This window comes from Festucalex cinctus, chromosome 21 (assembly GCF_051991245.1).
Source record: "Festucalex cinctus isolate MCC-2025b chromosome 21, RoL_Fcin_1.0, whole genome shotgun sequence".
NCBI classification, from domain to species: domain Eukaryota; kingdom Metazoa; phylum Chordata; class Actinopteri; order Syngnathiformes; family Syngnathidae; genus Festucalex; species Festucalex cinctus.
Genome location: NC_135431.1, coordinates 19,441,109 through 19,463,784, shown reverse-complemented (window position 1 = coordinate 19,463,784; position 22,676 = coordinate 19,441,109). Strand labels below are relative to the sequence as shown.

Genomic DNA, 22,676 nt, shown 5'->3' with positions numbered 1-22,676 from the left:
AAGGGTCGCAGGGGTGCTGGAGCCAATCCCAGCTGGCTTCGGGCAGTAGGCGGGGTACACCTTGAACTGGATACCAGCCAATCACAGGCCATACAGAGTCGAACAACCATCCACACACACAAGCACACCTAGGGACAATTTGGAGCGCCCAATTAACCTGCCATGCATGTCGTTGGAATGTGGGAGGAGACCGGAGAAGACCCACGCAGGCACGGGGAGAACATGCAAACTCCACCCAGGAAGGCCGGAGCCCGGACTCGAACCCGAGTCCTCAGTACTGGGAGGCGGAGGTGCTAACCAGTCATTCACCGTAACCCATAATCATAGATATTTGAAGAATATTTACATCAACTTTTGTCAATACATTACATTTTAACTCTTTGACCGCCAAAAACGTTTAATAACGGTTAGTAAAATCACGATGTATGCCGCCACAAACATTAAATGACGTCAACTACTTTTTTTTTTTTTTTTTTATCAATTTCTAAGTGCACAGCTGCCTGGTCAATGGGTTGTGGAATAAAAAAACACTAACTATGGCCAGCAGATGGCAGAATTCAATTTTCAATGGGCTGCCGGTGTATGAAATTACAATAAAACATGAGAAAATCTGAGGAAACAGAACATTTTCAAGGATGATGTAAACTAGAGCTTTTACAGAAAAAAACAAACAACATAAAACCAACTAGAGCTGCGAGCAGCTATAAAGGGCCCTCGCAGCCCGGGTCACGTTGGGGTACTGGCACGTTGGGGTACTGGCACATTGGAAGCAGAATTTCTTTGAAAATGGCATGATAAACCATTATACGTGGATTTTTTTTTTTGTGTGATGAGTGCGTCAAGCTCAATGGGTTTTGGTGATTGTTAAGATCTGCAAAAATCAGCATCTTTTTTTATTTTTCGGCAATGAGTTGCCCTGATTGGTATTTTTTGCAAAAGTGCATATAAACATCATCGCTCGTACTCATTGCACAATGTTGCGTTTATTGTCCATAGAGGCGTTAAAAAAAAATGAAACTAAATAAAAAAGTACAAATGTTTGGATTGGTCTGATACCAGTTAACATATTGAGTGGTGGAAAGTAAAATAATATTCATAAATGACTTAGTTATCACACTTATAATGAGTTTACAATTTTTGTAAAAATACCGTAAGTGAGGCATTTTTTTTTTATGCCTCAAGGGCTAGGTGGTGCTTTATATATAATGGAATGTTGTCATAGAGATACCTTCAAGCCTTGACTCTTAACATACATGTCAAGTGTGGGATTTTTTTGGAGCATGTACATTCATTCACGATATTGCTTTTAATGTCCATAGAGGCTATCAAAAATAAATAAAAAACTACATGTTTGGATAAGTCTGATGCCAGTGAACATTTTGAGTGGTGGAAAGTAAAAGAATATTCATAAATGACTTAGTTATCACACTTAGAATGAGTTTATATTTTTGTACAAAATACCGTATGTGGGGTATTTTTTTGTGTTGCCTCAATGGCTAGGTGGCGCTGCATATATAACTGAATGTTGTCATAGAGATACTTTCAGGCCTTGACTATAAACATACCTGTCAAGTTTGGGATTTTTTGGAGCATGCACTGGGGAGTTATTAAGCATATCCTTTTTCATTGCGAAACGTGTTTACAATTTTTGTAAAAATACCGTAAGTGAGGTATTTTTTTGTTATGCCTCAAGGGCTAGGTGGCGCTGCATATATAACTGAATATTGTCATAGAGATACCTTCAGGCCTTGACTATAAACATACATGTCAAGTTTGGGATTTTTTGGAGCATGTACCGGGCAGTTATTAAGCATATAATAACTTAGTACATATATATAACATATAATTACTTAGTAACGCGTTACCGGCAACACTGCCCATCAGTACTGCTGTAAGTACCTAAGAGTGTTGTTTAAAAAAAATAAAAAATAAAAAAAATAAAATAAAATAAAATAAAAACTCGCCATACAAATGAACAAAATAAGGTGGGGGGGACACATGATACAGTACAGCAAGGTTAAAATTAGACTCGCAGTTGACCGTCAGGGCACTCATAGACAGCCATTGATTGGATCAGGAAGCCTCAGGGCTATTAAGATTTTATGTGGCCTGGAATCTGAGAGCAGAGAGAATCAAATATTCTCACGCACACTGAAGCAAAGCGTGTCCTGCTGTGAGAGTGCCAAAGGACTCATGCTCTGTAAAAAAACAAAAAAACGATAAGGTCAGGATTAGAGGTGTGCAAAATTTCCGATTCTTAGATTATTCACGATTCGGCCGTGGAACAATCGAGAACGATTCACAAACGTCCAAATTCCGATTATATAAATATGCCAAGGGAAGCGAAACTAAAGTGACCCGAGCGAAAAGTACGCGGAACTGAAACGCAGTAGCGCGCGCGGTCTTCGGGACGCTTTTTGGGACGGACCGAGATTACACATCCACAACTCACGCCTCGAGATTCAAAACAACAACAAGCATGGCTGAGCTGACCAACCCACCTCTTCGTGGGATCAGACCTGCTCCGAAAGGCAAACAACTTGAGGCGGAAGTATCAGCTAGCTGGCTGCAGTGCGTCGGTTAGCGTTCTACAGGGCGCCGCGCAGTGATACGAACGAACGAACAGAAAAGTAGTGGCTGGCGGTAATGGCGTCTGACTTTATTCAGAAAAGAGTATTGTGGTGTAAATGTATCACGCTTTTGAAAACAAAAAGTTTTTAGAAGAAAAACGCTTTATTTCCGAGACCCCAGCCAGCTTGGTGGACTATTTTCCTCTCGTCCAACGCCGAAGTCAGTGCTGATCGCACACACGGGAGGTGAGGATCAAATTGAGATTCATGTTAAAAAAGCAGAACGATCCCATTAATGTTTACACGTTCATGTTTACACAAGTTAAAAAGCAGAAAAGCACTTGAGTTTTTGTTTTTGTTTTTTTTGTACCTCTGAGAAACTTTAATGTTTACATGTTCATCTTTACACAACTTAAAAAGCAGGAAAGCACTTTTTTTTTTTTTAGGCATTTGTATTGAAGTAGTAGTTCACATTGTCTTTCATTTATACCTCAGTGCACTTTTGAGTGGATAAAAATAATATATTTTTGCTCAATGCTATGTTTTATTCTGTTGAAGACTGAATATACTTAAAAGCTGTTGTTACAGAATGAGGACTTGAGTATTTTATTTACTGTTTTGAACTGTTAACTTGATACTGAAATAGTAGTTTGTTTAGGCCTGAGAGGACTTTTGTACTATTTTTGTAACTAATGTACGAAACATTAAAAGCACCAAAATACATTGTTTTTTTTCTGCTGCCTGGGGGGGAAATCAATAATCGTTTTATAATCGAATCGTAGCCTCTGAATCGTAATCGCAATCGAATCGTGAGGTGCCCCAAGATTCCCACCTCTAGTCAGGATGAGAGTAAGAGGTAAAACTTTTGATGTAGGGGATGATCATTTTTTGCATTGTGACAGCATTTTCTGCATTTCTGAGGAACTGTGCGTGTTTGCGCGAGATTCACAGATTACAGAAAAAAACAAACAACATAAAACCAACTAGAGCTGCGAGCAGCTATAAAGGGCCCTCGCAGCCCGGGCCACGTTGGGGTACTTGCACGTTGGGGTACTTGCCCGTTGTGGTACTGGCTTGTTGGGGTACTGGCATATTGGAAGCAGAATTTCTTTGAAAATGGCATTATAAACCTTTACATGTGGAATATTTTTTTGCCAGTGTGTGTGTCAAGCTCAACGGGTTTTGGTGATCAAGACCTGCAAAAATCAGCGTCCTTTTTTATTTTTAGGCAATGAGTTGCCCTGATTGGTATGTTTTGTAAAAGTATATATACACACATCATCGCTCGTGTCACGCCGCCACCGGCGTGACGGCCCATGCTTTTATTTTTGTGTTCATGTTTCCTGTTTTGTTGTGAAATAATGATTCCCCTCTCACCCCAGGTCACTTACCCTTCCTGCTGCTTGCTAATTACCGGTCCCCGCCCATGATTACCACCACCTGCCACCAATCAAGCCACAATAAAAACCACCTGCATTCTCCCCTCCGTGGCCGAAGTGTCACAGTCAGTGCATGGAAGCGTCCCACAGTCCTTATGTCCTCGTTCATGTTGCCACGTATTTTTGCCTTGTTTTTGTGCTTTTTCCTCCCCAGTGGAGCGCCTTTTGTTACCCCTTTTGCCTTGTGCCCTTTTTTCCTCCCTGGCGGAGCGCTTTTCGTTGTCCCCAGTACCTTTTGCCTGTTTTTTCCTCCCTAGTGGAGCGCTTTTTGTTCTCCACTTTTTTGCCTCCCTGTTCTCCTCTCAGCTTGAGAGGAGACCCCTGGCCGGTAATAAACCTGCTGCCTTGGTGGCTTACCTTACGCCTGCGTCTGAGTCCTACCTTACCTCGTCGTGTCAGCTCGTTGTACTCAATGCACAATGTTGCTTTTGTTGTCCAAAGGGGCAATCAAAAATAAATAAAACAAAATGAAAAAGTACATACGTTTGGATCGGTCTGATGCCAGTGAACAATTTGAGTGGTGGAAACTAAAAGAATATTCATAAATGACTTAGTTATCACACTTTCAATGAGTTTACAATTTTTGTAAAATTCTGTAAGTGGGGTATTTTTTTTCATCCCTCAAGGGCTAGGTGGCGCTCCATATATAACTGAATGTTGTCATAGAATTACCTTCAAGCCTTGACTATAAACATACATGTCAAGTTTGGGATTTTTTGGAGCATGTACCGGGCAGTTATTAAGCATATCCTTTTTCATTTCGAAACACAAAATTTGATGCCCCGCCCTCATCATATAGTATTTCGAAAAGTCAAGATTTTTCCCCGTCGTTGGCTCAGGTCTTGACATGGTCCAGGTCAAGTCTGAAGTCAGTCGGATGAAACGTGTAGGAGAAGTGGGCAAAAGTATGCCCCCTGTAAATTTGCTAAAATCGTAAAAAATGGGACATTAAAAAATTCGTAGCTCACTTCCTGTTTATTTTAGCATATGGGTCCAAGAGACTTTTTTTGTAGGTCTTGGGCTCCCTCATACACCTAAAAATTTCCGAAGATCTTGCTTAAACGTACAACCAGGGCTGCTTCGTTAAAAAATTCTAGGGGGTGCTATTGAGTCATTTTTGTAAAAATAGTACAAAACACGATAAAATATTGCTCATTTTGCCAGGCCAAATGTGTGTGCCAAGTTTAATGTGTTTCTGTGCCAGTTTAGGCCCTCAAAATTGGTGTTGTTTTCTTGGCGAACAGTGCTTAGCCACGCCCACAGCGATTCACGAAAACTCACAAACTTCATGTGACAGCATGAAGGCGGAAACCCTCATTTGAACAAATATGAGGTAGGTCCAGTTAACGTGGTTGGAGATAAACGTTGAATAAAAATCGTAAGAGAAAAAATTGCCACTAGGTGGCGCTATCAGTAAGATGAAATATAAGTTCGTAGATGTGTTAAGGGATGGACTCTCATCAATTGTGTGAAATTTTGAGAAGATAGGATCATCTGGGTCAAGTTAAAGCAACTTTTATTGTCACGAAAAATCTTCAGACTTTGTGGCACCGTAACGGCCACACCCTTCGGCGAAAAGTTACAATATTCGGTGTGGGGCATGATCAACATCTTAAGGCTTTTCTGACCAATTTTCAACTGGCTCCCTTCAACGAGCTTGGCACAGTAGCAAAAAACGTAAAGTATGACATTTATTGTCACCCCTAGGTGGCGCTTTATGGTTAACTGAATTTTATCATAAAGATGTTTTAAGGCCGTGACTATTAATTTGCATGAGAAGTTTGAGATTTTTTGGAGCTTGAACATGGGCGTTATTAAGCATTTGCTCTTTCTGGACAAATGAAATTTTAAAGGCGATATTTGATGCCCCGCCCCCGTCATATAGTATTCCGAAAAGTCAAGATTTTTTGCCCAGTTGTTGTCTCAGGTCTTGAGACGATACATGCCAAGTTTGTTTGAAGTCAATCGGATGAAAACTGTTTGCAAAAGGGGGAAAAAATATGACCACAGTGAATGTGCCAAAATGGGCAAAAATTGGACATTCAAAAATTCATAGCTCACTTCCTGTACATTTTAGCTTCATGGTCCTAATTGACTTTTTGTGCGTCCCGGGGTGCTACACGTGCCTGCCAATTTTCGTAGCTCTCTCTCAAACGTGCCGGGCTTGGTTTTTATTTTTCTATCCTAGGGGGCGCTATAGAGTCACGTTGTTATGACAACATCAGAATATCAAATTTTTCGCCGGGCCCGAAGAGTGTGCAACGTTCGGTGAGTTTTCGTAAATGTTTAGGTCCTCAAAAATGCGATCCTTTGCGGAGAATAAAGAATAAAGAAAAAGAAGAAGAAGAAGAAGAATTTTTACAAAAACAATAGGGACCTCGCAGCGGTCGCTGCTCCGGCCCTAAAAAGATAGATATTTTTTCCCAATTCGGGTTCAGCGTTGACTTGAATTTGTTCTCTTCCAAATATGAAACCCACTAGAGCGAGAGCAACGCATGCATCCTCCATACACAGGTCCGGTCTGGCTCGGCGAGGGGACCGGGAAAGTTCCTGGTTGGCCGCCATGGGGGCGCTGTTTGTTTTGGGTCGTGGGTTCGTTTCAAAATCAGCAAATAAAGTGCGAGCAGGTTGATTGAACGCTATGAATTGACCCTAGATCTGATTGTGAGTGTGAATGGTTGTTCGTCTATATGTGCCCTGGATTGGCTGGCAACCAGTTCAGGGTGTACCCTGCCTACTGCCCAAAGCCAGATGGGATAGTCTCCAGAACCCCTGCAAGCCTTGTGTGTTGTGTGCTGAAGGGTTGGATCCCAAAACGCAGACACAAATAAGGTTTTAACTATTTATTCACATAACTTGACTAAACTAAAAACAGCGAGAATGCATCGAGAATCACGACACGCCAACCCCCCCTTGGGCAGCGGAGAAGCACAGCGAAACAGTGAGCAATAATCCGGCAAAACACACACAATTCTCAGACCCTTATATAGACAGTCAATCAATCTGATTGGTTGTGGCGAGACATGTGAGTACCAGTACTGACATGGAATTCTCTGATTGGCTGTTGACCCCGTTGACATCAAATACATCACATAGTATTACAGATCGTCCTAGACATCACATAGCATTAAAGATTCCTGACATCACATAGTCCAGACATCAAATAGCCTAAAACTAGTTGAAACTAGATGCTGTTACATCAATACCAAAACTGACACGGGTAACGGGTCGTGAACTCTGGCGCACGGTCATGAACTCTACTCAAACTTAACCTAGGCATCACCCCAGACATGAGACAAGACCCAAACATTACTCCTGCATGACCCGAGTCATGACAGTGTGAGGAGAAGCGGCTAAGAAAATACATGGATGGACAAATAAAGTGCTTTTGGTAGACCTAGCCAAGCCCCCACAGAGTGACTAACATGGATCGGCCTGCATTTTCCCGCGTGTTCGGTCTGAAGTATGGACTTTTGGCCGCTATTTTGTGCAGAGTGGATCATACACATAATGGTGAAGCAAATGTCACTCTTGCTGTCCCTCTGCTTGTTTGTGCTCTCCCAGTCACTCTGTCTCCCCTTCCCCACCCTCGCCAGCGCTCACTGGCCGACACGACAGTCAAACAAAACGTTGTGTCAGAGTGTCCGGACTCAACACAGTTTCAACAGGCCAGTCAAAAGTAAGGCAGATAGCAGAAACTGAAAGAGTGGTGCAGAGGCAAGATTAAAAGAAACGGTGCTCCGCGCCAAATGCGCCAAAATTTTGCCTGATGGAGACGACCGGGAAGTAATAATAGTAATTCATTAATAATAGTAATTCAAACACATAACCAGCTCATATATACATATAAAAAAGATATATCTATATGTTAGGGATGGAACGATATATATCTCTATATTAGGGATGAAACGATAAGGGCAATATCGTGATATTGAAACTGCCACAATATCGTCGTCGTCATGTTCACAATACTTAAAAACATCTGTTAAAAAAGTCAGGTTGATTTCCATTTGTGCAGTTCTAGCACCTTCTAGAGGCCAGTTTATTAGTGCAATTTCATTTTCATTAGGGATGTTTTGGCCTTCTATGTTTAAAATCTATGCTAATTGTCAGATGAAGGGGAACATAATTAGCTTGTGAAGCGATCAATGTGTGCGTGCATTAGCAAGTAAGTGCCTCAATATTGTTATTAGAGAGTGTTGGTGGTTTATATGCATTGCTGTTATGTACAAAAGCACAATATTGTGTTTTTTTGTTTTTTTTGTTTTTTTACAATATTGTGATCTTTTTTAAATATCGCCAACCCCCCCACAATATCGTGATAATTATCGTATCGTGACCTTCATATCGTGATAATATTGTATTGTGATATGATAGGTGGTCGAATCAATTTCTTTAGCACCCTTTATGTTTTTCATAATTGTTCATATATGTGATCTAGTGCGTTATTTTAATTTCTGATAATATACAACCTAACTATTGACGTTGGTTGGAAAGCTATTTTAAATTGTGTACATTAATACATATAAAACTATATAACTTCATTAAAACACCGGCGTACACTCAAGTGGACCGGTCTGAGCCATGAAATTCCAGGGCTGAAAATGAGTCCCCAGTCCGGCACTGTCCATGCAGATTCAAACACATTCCAGGGGTATAATGGGAATATTTTCTCCCACCCTGTGTCAGAAGTGCAGGGTTGCTTGCTTCATGAACAATGGTCCCTTTCAGCTTGGAGATTCAAGGTGGTGCATCATGGGTAGCAGACAGAGAGACACACTGGTAGAAGTTTAGAATTCACACGTCCGAGAGGAGTCACGCAAACCCAAGCAACAAGTGTTCTTATAGAGGGATGCATAATATGGAAGTCTGGAACAGAACACACTGCAACAAAATATCATAAAAGCTGAATACATCACCACAACATGTGACTAAAGTGACTAAAGAGTGAAAAAAAAAATCCACGCGTGCTTTCAAATTGCCGCGGGAATGACATCATGCAGCCGACAATTCGCCCAGCCCTGTTTGCGACACGCCACCCCCCGCTCTGCGATTGGCTGGAGGGGTGTAAACACTGTCTTTCCACAGAAATGTCCCACTGTTTACAAAACAAACACAAAATGGCAAAATACAGGCTGGGGGGTGGGGGTTTAGGACAAAATCACCATGGTCATCACGATCATCACGCTCTAAATGCAGATTTCATCAGTAAGATTGTGAATATACATTTGATCTCAAAAGGGTATTTTTTCCAAGCACTCAAACATTTGTCTGCATCATGTTGTAAGAAAAATCAACAATGAAATAAACAAAAGCAAAGCACACAAGAAAAAAACTAGAGTGGGGGTGGACGAAGGGGATAGCGATTTTAAACGTAATTCCCATTTGACACATGTTTGAATGTGACTTCACAGCCACGGCTCCATTTATAGGAGGGTGTGCAGACTTGTACAACCACATCATCTCAATTACTCACCCTCTCAAAAAGTTGTTCTTAATTGAGTTGCACAAGATATATGTCACATTAAAAGTTAAAAACACTTAAAATTATTTCTCATGGGCTCATACATCTTCAGTGTCTGTACTAAAAACAAGCTATGACAAAGTAAAAATGAATTTGATTTCACATTTAAGTTGACTTATATGAGAATTTTAAACTATGTCACAGAATAATGCTGAAATTATCTGGCAGGCTGACAACCAGTAGCATTTCAACACTGAGTCAGCTCAGGGGGTGCAAGCTCAAACAGTTCTCAGCAATGTCTCAGTCCCGTGCCAAGGATAGAATAGTGTCCTCCACTAAACAATAAAAAAAAAAAAGATCTTGTTACACTGTACAAAATGTTTTCATTCATAGGGCCACTTTAACTATTCTTCATTCCCCTAAAATGCTTTGTAATCTTTTTTCTTGACATTATTTATTTCCACAACTATTAGGACCAGATGCACATCATTTCATTTCCGCAGCAGGCTTTATCTAATTCATTGAACAAGACACATACGATACTAAAGAGTATTAACTCTTTGACCACCAAAAACGTTTAATGATGTATGCTAAAATCCTAATGAATGCCGCCATAAACATGAATTGACGTTTACTAAGTTTTTTTTTCTCTCTCTCTGTCAATGGGGACAGTGCAACGTCTTGTGCAGCACTGCCTGTTCATTGGGTTGTGGAATCAAAAACACCCACTAACTATGGCCAGCAGATAGCAGCATTGTTTCTCTTTTCATTTTCAATGGGCTCACGGTATAAGAAATTACAATGAAACACGGCTGATATGATGAAATTGTTGAATTGAATGTTTTCAAGTATGACATGAATGATCAAAGCCTTTGTCAAATTAAATCTAATTCAGAGCGTCAAACAAAAAAAATAGTTTCTAAGTCACTGTTATGCAAAAAATATATATTTTCAATGTCACTCAAATTACAGTCAAACCTTGGTTTTCGAACGCATCTGTTCTCGACCAAATCGGTTTTCAACCAGAAAATTCGAGAATTTTATGTCTCAGAACTCGTCCAAAAATTTGGCTCTCAACCAAACTGAAAAAAGCCTTACATACCTGAACGTGACTCACTCGGGATCCAAGCTAACTCGAATGCCCAGGATGCTTCCTCCGTAGCACATTCGTGTTCAAAGTTCGTTTGGAGCAGACCTGCTCATTGTTATTTACGCAAATCTTATATATATATATATACATATATATATATACACATATATATATATACATATATATATATACACATATATATATACACATATATATATATACATATATATATATACACATATATATATACATATATATATATACATATATATACACATATATATATATACATATATATATATATACATATATATATACACATATATATATATACATATATATATATATACATATATATATACATATATATATACATATATATATACACATATATATATATATATATATATATATATATATATATATATATATATATATTATTGTGTTGTTTGTGTGGTAAAGCTTAAATGTAACGCCCAGAAAACTAAAGAGGAAAAATGTGACGATATTACCGTATACCCCGGTGTGATGCGGAGACGGTGAAAACGGTGTCAAAATCTTAATACCGCCCAACCCTAGTTTCATTGTAATTTCATACACCGGCAGTCCATTGAAAAGAGATACAATGCTGCCATCTGCTGGCCATAGTTAGTGAGTGTTTGATTCCACAACCTATTGACCAGGCAGCGCTGCACTTAGAGGTTGCACTGCCCATTGATTAAAAAAAACAAAAAAACATACTTGATGTCATTTAACGTTTATGGCGACATATATCGTGATTTTACGAATCACTATTAAACTTTTTTGGTGGTCAAAGAGTTAAGTGTTATTAGAGAATTGTAGGTGTTTTTTTATATGCATTACTGCTACGTACAAAAGCACAATATTGTGTGTGTGTTTTTTTTAAACAATATCTGTGACCTTTTTTAAGACCGCCAACCTCCCCACAATATCGGGATAATTATGATGATGTTTGGATGTCGTTACATCCCTAGTAATAACGCAATGAATGAAATATATTTAAAAAAGTATGTATAAGACCAAGTACTGTAGTTGATTCCACAGCTAAGGAATGTAAATTGAAACTGTCAAACACCACAAATGTCATAATTTGGAACCATCTGTTCAAGAAAAATACGCCTCAACAATATGCAAGATTCTCATGAATCAATTAATGGCTGAATTTACACAACATAGTTCAATTGACACAATTCAGATTGTTTTCTCCACAGTGGCACACAAAAACACCTCAGAAGGCAAACAAACCTCTTAAAATCCATCAAAATGCAAAGATCAGTCATATCAGGTCAATCAAACAGCACAAATTTAGATATTAAATAACAGTTGCTAGTAATAAAGTTGTATACATCATTAAATAATGGCAATACCAGCAGAAGAGTGGCAAGGTTTCCCTTAGGGGTGTACCAATCACAAATTTCCAGTCGATCACCAAGCCACGATCTTTTAAAAAATCTGACCTACCGATCGGGATTTTTGACGATCCCGATTTTTTTTTTTCCACAACAAGCAGCATACACCTTCAGTGTTCCAATCTATTTTTATTGAGAAACATTGCAAAATATCTGTAAAATAATACAAAAGGGTTGTTTTAACTGCACATGTAGCAGTTCTCGCACATAAAATAAAAACCTATTAATCATCGCAGTAAATGAGGACAATGGCTGGTAGTTTGTATGTCTGCATTGCCGGTTGTTTTCATGTGATCAGTATTTTGAAATTCAAATGTATATATGTTATATATGTATATATATGTATATGTGTTGCAACACACGGCCCTGCATTTTGGGTTGTTATGGTCTTGAATGCAAATTAGCCACATGCTAGGCCACGTGGTACATATGTCTCTGTTCAGCCTGCTCAATAAAATATAGCATCGTCAACAACAGTAATGATGCAAGAAGAATGGAACAGTCACACAAATGCCACCCGCATGCTTCTGTTCATTTTCACCGCCACATTGAGTGTCACCAAATATGTAGGTGAGACAATTACACTTTTCATCAACAGTGTTTGACTTGATTTGATTTTGTTTGTTTGTTTTTGAGCAGATCAGACAAATAATTCATGTTCCAAAAAGCCAAACATAGCAGTACATTATAATAAACGATCATAAAATGATCATAGCAAAAAAAAAAAAAAAAAAGGCATTACCATGTACACCAGTGGCAATAAGACAAGATCAACATGTGCTACTCAAAAAAGGAGTGGAAAGAAGAGAACTTATTAAATCCCACCCCCATCTGGTATTAATATACTGTACACAGCATTCACGCAACTTCCGCTTCCCTACTATTTAAATTACACCCATACAAGTCCTGCTGATCAATAACGGATTAAGAAAACTGGAACATCAAATGGTTACTATCTAAATAATAATTTGTACAATTTAGAATACAATATGTTGCAGCAATAATGAAATACCAAAAAAGGTAGGCTCATGAACATGGTAAAGTATCATCAAGGACATACTCAAAAAGTAATGGAATGGAACATACCAGCATGGTAACAAAAACAACTAACCAATACCAAACAATGTTAAGAGCCAGTGCAGGGTAATTAAAGCTAAGCCCTCCTGATATTGTGACCAGATCATATGCTTTAAAGTAGGGATGCACGACAATGCTACGTTCAACCAATAAACCAATAAGAAATCTTTGCGAGAGAACGCAAAGTTGTTTTGCGAGGGAATTGCGTTCCCTCGCATTCTTTGCGAGAGAACGCAAAGTTTTTTGCGAGGGAACACAATCTTTGCGGTCCTTCGCAGATGTTTTCCGAGGGAACGTAAAGATGTTTTGTTTTGTTTTTTTCTACCATGTCACCTCAGGGGCTCCGTAGATCCTTACTGAACGTTACCCTGTTGTTATTAAATGTTAAAACCTTAAACACTGCCTGGGATATACATAAATGAAAAAATATTCATGTTATGGTTTGACTCTGGGGCAAAATGGCAATGACATATATTTCTATTGAATTAATGCAAAGTGTATGTGGACAACAATAACAGTTATTTGAGATAACGTGTGTAAAAGAACACAAAACACGTGTGACGCAATAAACGGCAATGATTCCAATATTTCAATGTCATTGACAGAGGGGATCAGTGATATCATGCAAGTGCAATTATTAATTTGTGGTTTTCAATGTTTTGGACCTACTTACACTAATCCCCGAATAGGCGGCATTGCGACAAGGCGAAAAAGTAACAAACTCGTGGCATAAAACGACAGATGAATGTTTCAGCTGCACGTGTTGGGAGAATCGAGCGACGTTTACCATGAAATCTAAATAAAAATGGCTTACGAAGCCTAAAAATATCTTAATTATTATTTTTATTTGTTATTTTTTAGTATTTCATGATCAGAAATATCCCCAAACGGAAAGAGAAAAAGAGAGAGAGGAAGATGGATGGCTGATGCTGTTTTACATGGTCCCGCCGCATCCAGCAGACAAAGAGGCGCATACCTTCTTATGTCACGTAATAAAGCTCTAAATGATGTATTACAGCATCAATATTCGCAACCACATCAACGGGTTAATCGTGGGACTCAACCAATATAAAAATAAACCTATAAATTCAATACCTTCTGTTTGGGCACGTTATATGCGTACGAAAACAAAGCACATCTATTAACATGACAAATAATACTGGGTAACCATAATAGTTCAGCATCAGTATTATTCATAGTTAGCACACATATTTGATTGTATCACACCTTATCAAAAGTGCAGTCACAGCGTAATAAAAGTCGCTGACTAAGCCACTGCTGCAAGACCCGCTCACATAATTCAAGGCGCAGCTGGATTCATGCACTCACAACGAAGAAATAGATAGACTAAATTTTGATCATTACATTAAACCAGCTAACTGTTGGTTGTAGGGCATTGCATATTCGAACTGGGAATAAAAAGTGTATTGCTGAGTAGACCGTGAATTAGGGAATTCATGATAGTAAATAGTGAAATATCATCCTCATAGTAGGCCTCTACTTGTGAAATCTAAACTACTTGTCGCATTCATACTCCAACACAACCTCGGAAATTCAGACCCCAGTTCCCCCGTTTTGTGACTGATGCGTGTTTGCGTCGTGGGGGTTGTCAGTATTAAATGTCAGGTCAGTATTAAAAGTATTTATTTATATTTCCCCCGTCGAGTAAACACACTTGATTAGCCAATATGCACAAAAGAGACAACGAATACACCGTGCTGACTCAAAAAATAACAGGATGTGGTTCGGGCTGTCTTTAATTCCTGAACCCGCGTTCAAACCCGACAAGTTTAAAGCCAGTCATTTCACCATTTTCAATCTAACACACACACCACAGTCAATTATTAAATGTCACAGAATGTCAATTAATGTAATGTTGGCTAACTATCACCACACAGATGAGTCATTTTTCGATTGTGACTAACCGGAAACAGAAATATATTAACCTACACAGCAGCAGATACTGGTCGAAGTGCGACAAAGACGGAGAAAGTGCATATTTACTCACCGTTTTCTTCCTTTCCTTCTCGATCAAACGCTCATGTCCGTTTCCCATACAAGTTCTTTCACATCATGGTTCGATTTGCCGTCCCCTCGAAGCCTCTCGACTGAAAATTACTGTCTTCTTCAGTGGCTACAAATTTGATTCGTCTCACCTACTAAAGGAAAACAAAACATGTCTGTGATTTTACCCCCTGTTGTTCTTTCTATCAATCCGCGTTAAGGCGCATTTGCAAGTGATCCTGCACCGAATACAGCTCAGTCTCCCGCTGTGTTACATTCGACTGTAACGCCTACACTGTACCGCTGCATTGTTGACACTAACCACCGACGTCACTTTGTTCGTTCATTCACAACATCGTCAATTATGTGTATCTAGTGATACAAAATAGATCTCGCCTTGGCGCGTAATCCTGCGTAAACATCGCCGCCATATTGAATGTGGCAAACTGGCCAAATTGGTTAATCCGTCTCACTCAATGTAGGGGCGATTCTAAGGATCCGAGGTTTAGGAGTACCCAGGATACACGTTGTCCAGGTTGGCAAGCAAGACACATTTCACTGTTTTGTGCATTTTAAAGGACCATGTATAGTAAGGCTTTTTTTTTTTTTTAATGACCAGGTATAGTGAGGCTTTTTTTTTTTTTTTTTTTTTAACAACCGTGTATAGTAAGGCTTTTTTTCTTTTTCTTTTTAAATGACCATGTATAGTAAGGTTTTTATTTATTTTTTAAACAACCGCGTATAGTAAGGCTTTTTTTTTTTTTAAATGACCGTGTATAGTAAGGCTTTTTTTGGTTTGTTTTTTGACGACCATGTTATGTACTTGCATCCTTCAAATGTCCATAGCAACCAGTAACTTAGGAAAAATATATGAACCTGAAATTTTCAGTCACTGTTAAAATATCAATGAAAAGTCAATTCCAATAGCAGGCAAGGCAATCGTCCGAGATTTGAACCCTTTAAATGTTTTGGAAGTTTGACCTCAAGAGATGAAATCAGCCTCAACTTTGAAGATCAAATTCAGCTTACAATTTATCTTCTAAGGCATCAAAGTTATTTTTTTTTATTGTTGCTCCTTGTGGTATTTTCTTGCTTAAATTAGGTCATATTACCACAGTGGGAAATTTGATTTAATAATTTTGTGTCAAAAGATTATTTGCCATTTGATGTGGCCTGTGATAAGTGCTTTATTGATAACTTAAGCATGTAATGTCTCAAATGCTTTTGGTCACATGAAGAAAAGGAAAATGCGATGGTTTAACAGTTTTGTTTGTTTTGTTTTGTCCCACCACCCCACTCGAAGTAATACACGAGGGAGACTACACAATTGTATTTATGTGTACATTTTGGGGCGGGGTGTCATGGTGACTCTTTAGAGGACTGAGTTTGATTGAGCCCAGCCGATGTAAAAACAACGCCCCCAAATTTGACCAATTTGTCATGGTTTAGTGTGTGAACGTAGTCATTTTCATTAAAAGTAGAAATCGATGCATTAAAAATAATAATAATAATAATAATAATAAATAAATAAAAATCCTGAAGAATATTGGGTTACAATTTACCGGTATGCGGACCGATGGCAACATAGCTTCTGCTCCAAGGTAGGATGACTGCTATGTTCACTTTTATGCTGAATTTCAACTTTTTTTGGTTGCTATGTCTACCCATCCATTCATTCATTAGCAGATCCGCTTATCCTCACAACATTTATATAATTCATTTGTGAATACGTTTGAGGCCAGGAAATTCGGGTTGTTTTTAAACAATTGTGCAAGAGGCGGCACTAGCTAGCAGCTAGGCTAAAAACAGTCCTCCAAGTTACAAGGCATACTGTCTAATAATTGCGTATTTTCATACACTTCTATTACAATTTGGACTTTTGTGCTGCTTAGAAATGGTGGAAAACTAGAGACCTCCAAGAGGCTATTTGTGGAGAAATCTCAAAATGGACAAATAAAGTCCAACTGTCTCATATCGTCCATATCTCTAGATTGATCCTGCCGACATGCCGGAGTGGGTCACATATTAAGGTCTAAGCCGAAGAACTCACAAATTGTTAAAGGGAACACCCTTCATTTTAAATGAATTGTTACTTTTTTACTCATGACTGCCACCTCTGGCCCAAAGCATAACTGTAGCATTTGTTCAGGCTCATTCATGGTGCGCGTGCGAGTATACACTACTATAAAGGGAAGATAAAAGCTGATAGGTGCAGTCAGAGTAAAACAGTCTTCATAGTCATCTGGGCGTTGGTGGAACGTGCATGATTTAGAAAAAGCTTTAATGTTACCGTTTTAAACGGCACAATGCACCGTTAAATGATTTAACTAGGTCATCATCTGTTATGCTAATAAAATTATCAAAAATCGATGTGATACCCCACAGCCTAGTCTCAAAATAAATTTAAATATTAAATTTGAGACTTCTTCAATTAATGAGTCAATTTATTATTAATTATTAATTGCTTCCATATCATTGTTGATGGTTCTGACAACTCAACATGATGCAGATGAATGTTTGAGTAGCATGCTAGGGTTATGATAGACCTTATGAGAAAATTTATAATTACATGACTTTATTACCTAGGAAATGTACATAAAAGATACAGATGTGAGGAGTCTCAAACAAAATTAATGCATATTTTTGCCTCAGTTAAAACATTTTACGCAATTCAGTTTATTCATGATGTTTTCATACTGTCACCCAAACTACACATTGTAAGTTGCTGAGGAACAATGTGAAGGTAAAATAATGGATCAACAAAAACAGTCGTCACACTAAAAAACATTTAAAGGGATACTTTACTTATTTAGCCATTTTTGGCAGTCAAACATTAATATTTTGACTATAATAAATTTGATATTTTCATTATTTTTCATGTAAAATTAGTACCTTTAAAAACACATTTTGCAACTTGCTGTCGACTGAAAAAGACATCACAAGTGCTCAGGTAACCAATCACAGCTGAGCCTGTGAATGTCACATGACCAAACCTAGAAAACAGGTGAGCTGTGATTGGTTACCTGAGCCCTTGTGATGTCATGATCAGTCGACAGAAAGTTGCAAAATGTGTTTTTAAAGGTACAATTTGTATGTGAAAAATAATGAAACTATCAAATTAATTCTAGACAAAATATTAACTTTTTATTGCTATAATGGGCTAAATAAGTGAAGTATCTCTTTAACAATCATAGAAGTGCATGAAGTATTTTTTTAATGACTTGCAAAGTCCTTAAAATTCTGATTACTGAATTGTACTTCACAGATCAAGCAGATTGTACAAAAATAGGTAGGGGATATAAATGTACAGAATTTTTTTTACTTTTGAGTACAATTCCATAATTTCTGAGTGCACGGCAAGAGGAAAACATTCACCAGTATTTGCAGCACTAATAGTTTCATCCATTAGTCTTTTTCTCATTTCCACGAATTGTCACATAAAACAAGTCAAGCACTTAAAATGCATTCTAAGGCAACATGTGAACTAAAAACTGTATGATGTATGTATGGGCCTCGAGAAGCCACTTAACTCATTCACTCCCAGCCATTTTCACAGAAGCAATCCCGTTCTCTCCCGGCTGTTTTACTTGATTTTGACTGATTTGGCAAGGCCCACAAAATATTGTGTTCTATTGCTATAAAAGCATGGAACCTATCAAAAGTAAGATGAAAGTCTCTTCTTTCATCAGGAAAAAAAAGTATGTTTCTATCTGTTTCTGTTTTGCACCAATTAGCAATAGAAGAGAGCTAAATTTCATCAGTTTTCACAAATCTAATTAAAATTCTAAGTAATTTAGCTTTTTTTCTAGATGGCCCTGGTTGATCTCCTTTGCTCTGCTGCCACCTGCTGGCCGTTTGTGTAATAACTACCATTTCTGCAACCGTTCTTTGCAGTTGAGAGGCTGCATCAAAGCCTTCTGTATGCTCTAGCATAAAACAAAAAACAAAAAAAACAAACAACGTATAAATATGTCTTTGGGACACTTAAAACATTTTTAAAAAAAATTATTTACACGTTATTGGGAGCAAATGAGTTAAATGAGAATTCCCACACACCATAAAAAGTCATAAAGAAAACATGACAACAAATTAGAAAAAACAAAAGACATTTTAGAATTAAAACAACATTTGAGTCAAATACAAAAACGTTTTAAATGTAGAATCCAGACCTCTTATTTGCTCTAAAAGCTTATTGTGTGCTATTTTTGCACCCGGGTGCACATGAACAGTTTTTTCTCTTAGGGTGTATTCAGACCTGCACTGTTTGGTCCGCTTTAAACGGACCAGAGTTCGTTTCCCATGCTGGTCCAGACCTTTTGTGCAGGTCTGAATACACACAAACAAATTCTGGTGCGGACCAAACAAGCGGACCGAGACCCACTTTTTGAGGTGGTCTCGGTCCGCTTCCAAATGCACTCGGTGCGGTTCGATTCGCAGTCTGAATACAAACCACGGCTGATCCGCTCCAACTGCAGGACATATGCGCCTTTTGGGCTTAACAAGCCACCGTAGCAAACCATCGCGGGGGTTAATATTGCCTGGTAGTTAATATTGTGCTAAATTCATTCATAATCATGCGTATTCTGTTTAGCCACACTGCTGTCTTCATGTTTTGGTGGGGTTGGGGGCACGCGAAGAGCAACGGGTCCTCCGGTTATTGCTTGCAAACGACGACGCCGTTCCAAAATTAGAAACAGCATCGCGGAACCTCCATTGAATGAGCTGCCATTGATGCTCGCAAATATCTTAAATCTAATAACGCCACAAATATGCAGTAATGCAGCATGTCGGAATGTCATGTTTTCCTCTATTTCCGGGTTTCATTATGCGTGCAGGCCTCGTCATTTTTTGTCCAATGGGAGCGCAGTTTGTCACGCAGGTCGACGTGATTACGCAATATAGTCCACTTGCAAAAAGCACAGTGTGAATACGAGCCACACTAAACGAAAACAAAGAAAGTCAGCTTTTGGTCCGGACCAAACAAGCGGACTAAAAGACTTTTCTGGTCTGAATACACCCTAAGGAACGTAAAAGGATGACGAAGAAACAACCTACCTTAGTTTGAACCAAATACTATATGTGAAGTCCCTGACAGGGACAACGCTGAATGGAAAAGGGGAAGCTGAATATAAATACACAGATATACGATATTTGAAGAACAGGTTTTCCACACAATTATGCACGCACTCATGTTGCTGAACAGCAGCCTTGCTTTTTTTTTCACATTCTCAAGGATGATTTTGCCACAGGCTGCTAATAGGGTACCAGAGAATGCTAAGGAATGAAAAAAAAAAATCATCAACTGGTCTGCCAGGAGGCCCTGAGAGCAACATGTAAAGAACACAAAACACCCTCAACAACCTGCTGTCACACTCAGCGGCAATGGAAGCAAACTCCATACTGTAACCCAGTAGGCTCTGGGGTGCAGTGACTGTTTGGTCTGCAGTCACAGGTTCCACTGTGAGGATGTGCAAATATATGTACAGAAGACACATTCCTGCTGCAGTGTGACATGCAGGAGACACCAGCACTGGACCGGTGTGCGCATGCACACCGTCGGAAGCAAGGGAGTAGCGTTAAATCGCACCTTTGATGAGAAATCTCATCACAACGTCCCCTGCCTTTTCTGTTGCTGGACCTGGATCAGCTCCAGCTGTTTTTTGCACTTCTGGTAGTACGTGGACAGACTCTTGTTCTCTTCCAGGAGTTTTTTGTGTTCCTGCACCAGACGGGACGTGTTCTGCTGGTCCTTCTCATCTTGGTCCAGTTCAGCAATAAGTTCCTTTCTTCACAGATGGGGAGGAAAAATGGAAGAAGCACTTTTATTTGCATTAGTACAGTGGAACCTCATTTTATGGAAAAACCTGGGCCTGTATTCCTAGACATTCTGAGGAACTGAAGCATTTGCCTGATATAAAGACGAGGGATGTAACGATAAGGGCAATATCGTGATATCGTGATATTAAAACTGCCACAATATTGTCGTCGTCATGTTCACAATATTTTAAAGGAACACATCTGTTAAAAAAGTCAGGTTGGTTTCCATTTGTGCAGTTCTAGCACCCTCTAGTGGCTAGTTTATTAGTGCAATTTAATTTTCATTAGGGATGTTTTGGCCTTCTATGTTTAAAATCTATGCTAATTGTCAGATGAAGGGGAACCTAATTTTCTTGTGAAGCGATCAATGTGTGCTTGCATTAGCAAGTAAGTGCCTCAATATTGTTATTAGAGATTGTAGGTGGTTTATATGCATTGCTGTTATGTACAAAGGCACAATATTGTGCTTTTTTTTTTAGTATGAGCTCTCTCTTTATTTACAATATTGTGATTTTTTAAATTTCACCAAATCCCCCACAATATCGTGATAATTATCGTATCGTGACCTGCAAATCGTGATATCGTATCGTGATGTTTGGATATCGTTACATCCCTAATAAAGACAGAGCTGCTGTACTTCAGAGGACTAATAACTAGGGATGTACCGATATCCAAATATTGCGATACGATATAAGGGTATGAAGCCCATGATACGATAACTATCATGACAAAAGAACCGATACTTCGGTGCCAAGATTCTGAAAATGTCACGGTACTGCCTTTTCTACAATACCCGAAGTACCGTTTGGTATCGAGGCGGCATATCTGGCCGCGTCCTTTGTGTTGTTTTGGGGGTGTTTATTTATTTTATTATTTTTATTTTTTTTAATCCCACACGCACTCATTCACACAAGCTTACATCATGTAAACTGGGTGGATATGGGCGCATATCTGGCAACCCACGTTACGTCTAATGACGTCACGTGACTACCCTCCTGCTGTTACAATAACAAGGAAGAAGAGTAACATGCGTGCAACATTTGACAGTAGCCTGCACATCTGTGTCGTCTTCAACTGCAGCCGCCCCTCAATTAGTTGAGGAGAAAAAACACCAAAGTCGCGTATAGAAGTACTTTGGATTTGAGGTTGATGCGCAGGGATTGAGATGCCGAAACCGTTTCCAGACGAAAGGGGAACACATCCAACTTAGCGAAACATGGATATCCAGACTTGTACAAAGAATTCAAGGCAAGTGCATTTGAGTTCCCGTCTTATCATTGTTGTCCATATATAAACTAATAACGTTAGTATGATGAGCCCACACTCAATGAGCTGCTTTGCGAAGTAACGTTAGCGTTAGCGTTAGCGTTATGTTCAGACTCGTCTGTCCCGCATAATAGTTAGGTAAAGTTGCCAGGCAACTGAATCACCTAAAGTAACATTAAACAACCCTCAAATAATATATCAAACGTTATTCGTTATTTTGTTTGTTTGTGTGTGTGAGGCTACGTGCTGCAACTGGTTGGTAAATAAGCACAGTATGAGATTTTTATTTTTTTTAATGCTACATGCTCTGTGATGCATTTTTCATTTAACAGTATTTTAGTGTTTAGTACTTATTGTTTGTTTGTTTATTTATTGAACATATAAACATAACATATAAACATAAACAAGTAGCAAATAATAATTTAAAGAAGAAACTCATAGCAATTATTTGTGATGGTTTACATGTCCAAAGGAGTAGGAAGAAGTTAAAAATGTATCTCGTCCTACTCCTTATTCTTT

General features: G+C 38.8%; 2 protein-coding genes across 12 annotated transcripts in view; both read right to left on the bottom strand.

The window, feature by feature from the left end:
* Positions 1-15,695, bottom strand: part of bach2b (BACH transcriptional regulator 2b) — a 140,541-nt gene extending 124,846 nt beyond the window's left edge. The window contains exon 1 of one of the 3 annotated variants that reach the window (XM_077510405.1): positions 15,079-15,695. In XM_077510405.1, coding sequence (XP_077366531.1) covers positions 15,079-15,126 — 48 coding nt within the window. In that variant the 5' untranslated portion in view covers positions 15,127-15,695. The remainder of the gene's footprint in view (positions 1-15,078) is intronic. The other 2 variants (XM_077510406.1, XM_077510404.1) reach the window with 2 other exon arrangements.
* A 2,407-nt stretch (positions 15,696-18,102) lies between these two features.
* Positions 18,103-22,676, bottom strand: part of map3k7 (mitogen-activated protein kinase kinase kinase 7) — a 256,484-nt gene continuing 251,910 nt past the window's right edge. For all 9 annotated transcript variants that reach the window (XM_077510677.1, XM_077510683.1, XM_077510682.1 and 6 more), the window contains one exon: positions 18,103-20,860. In XM_077510677.1, the coding sequence (XP_077366803.1) occupies positions 20,680-20,860 (181 nt within the window). In that variant the 3' untranslated portion in view covers positions 18,103-20,679. The remainder of the gene's footprint in view (positions 20,861-22,676) is intronic.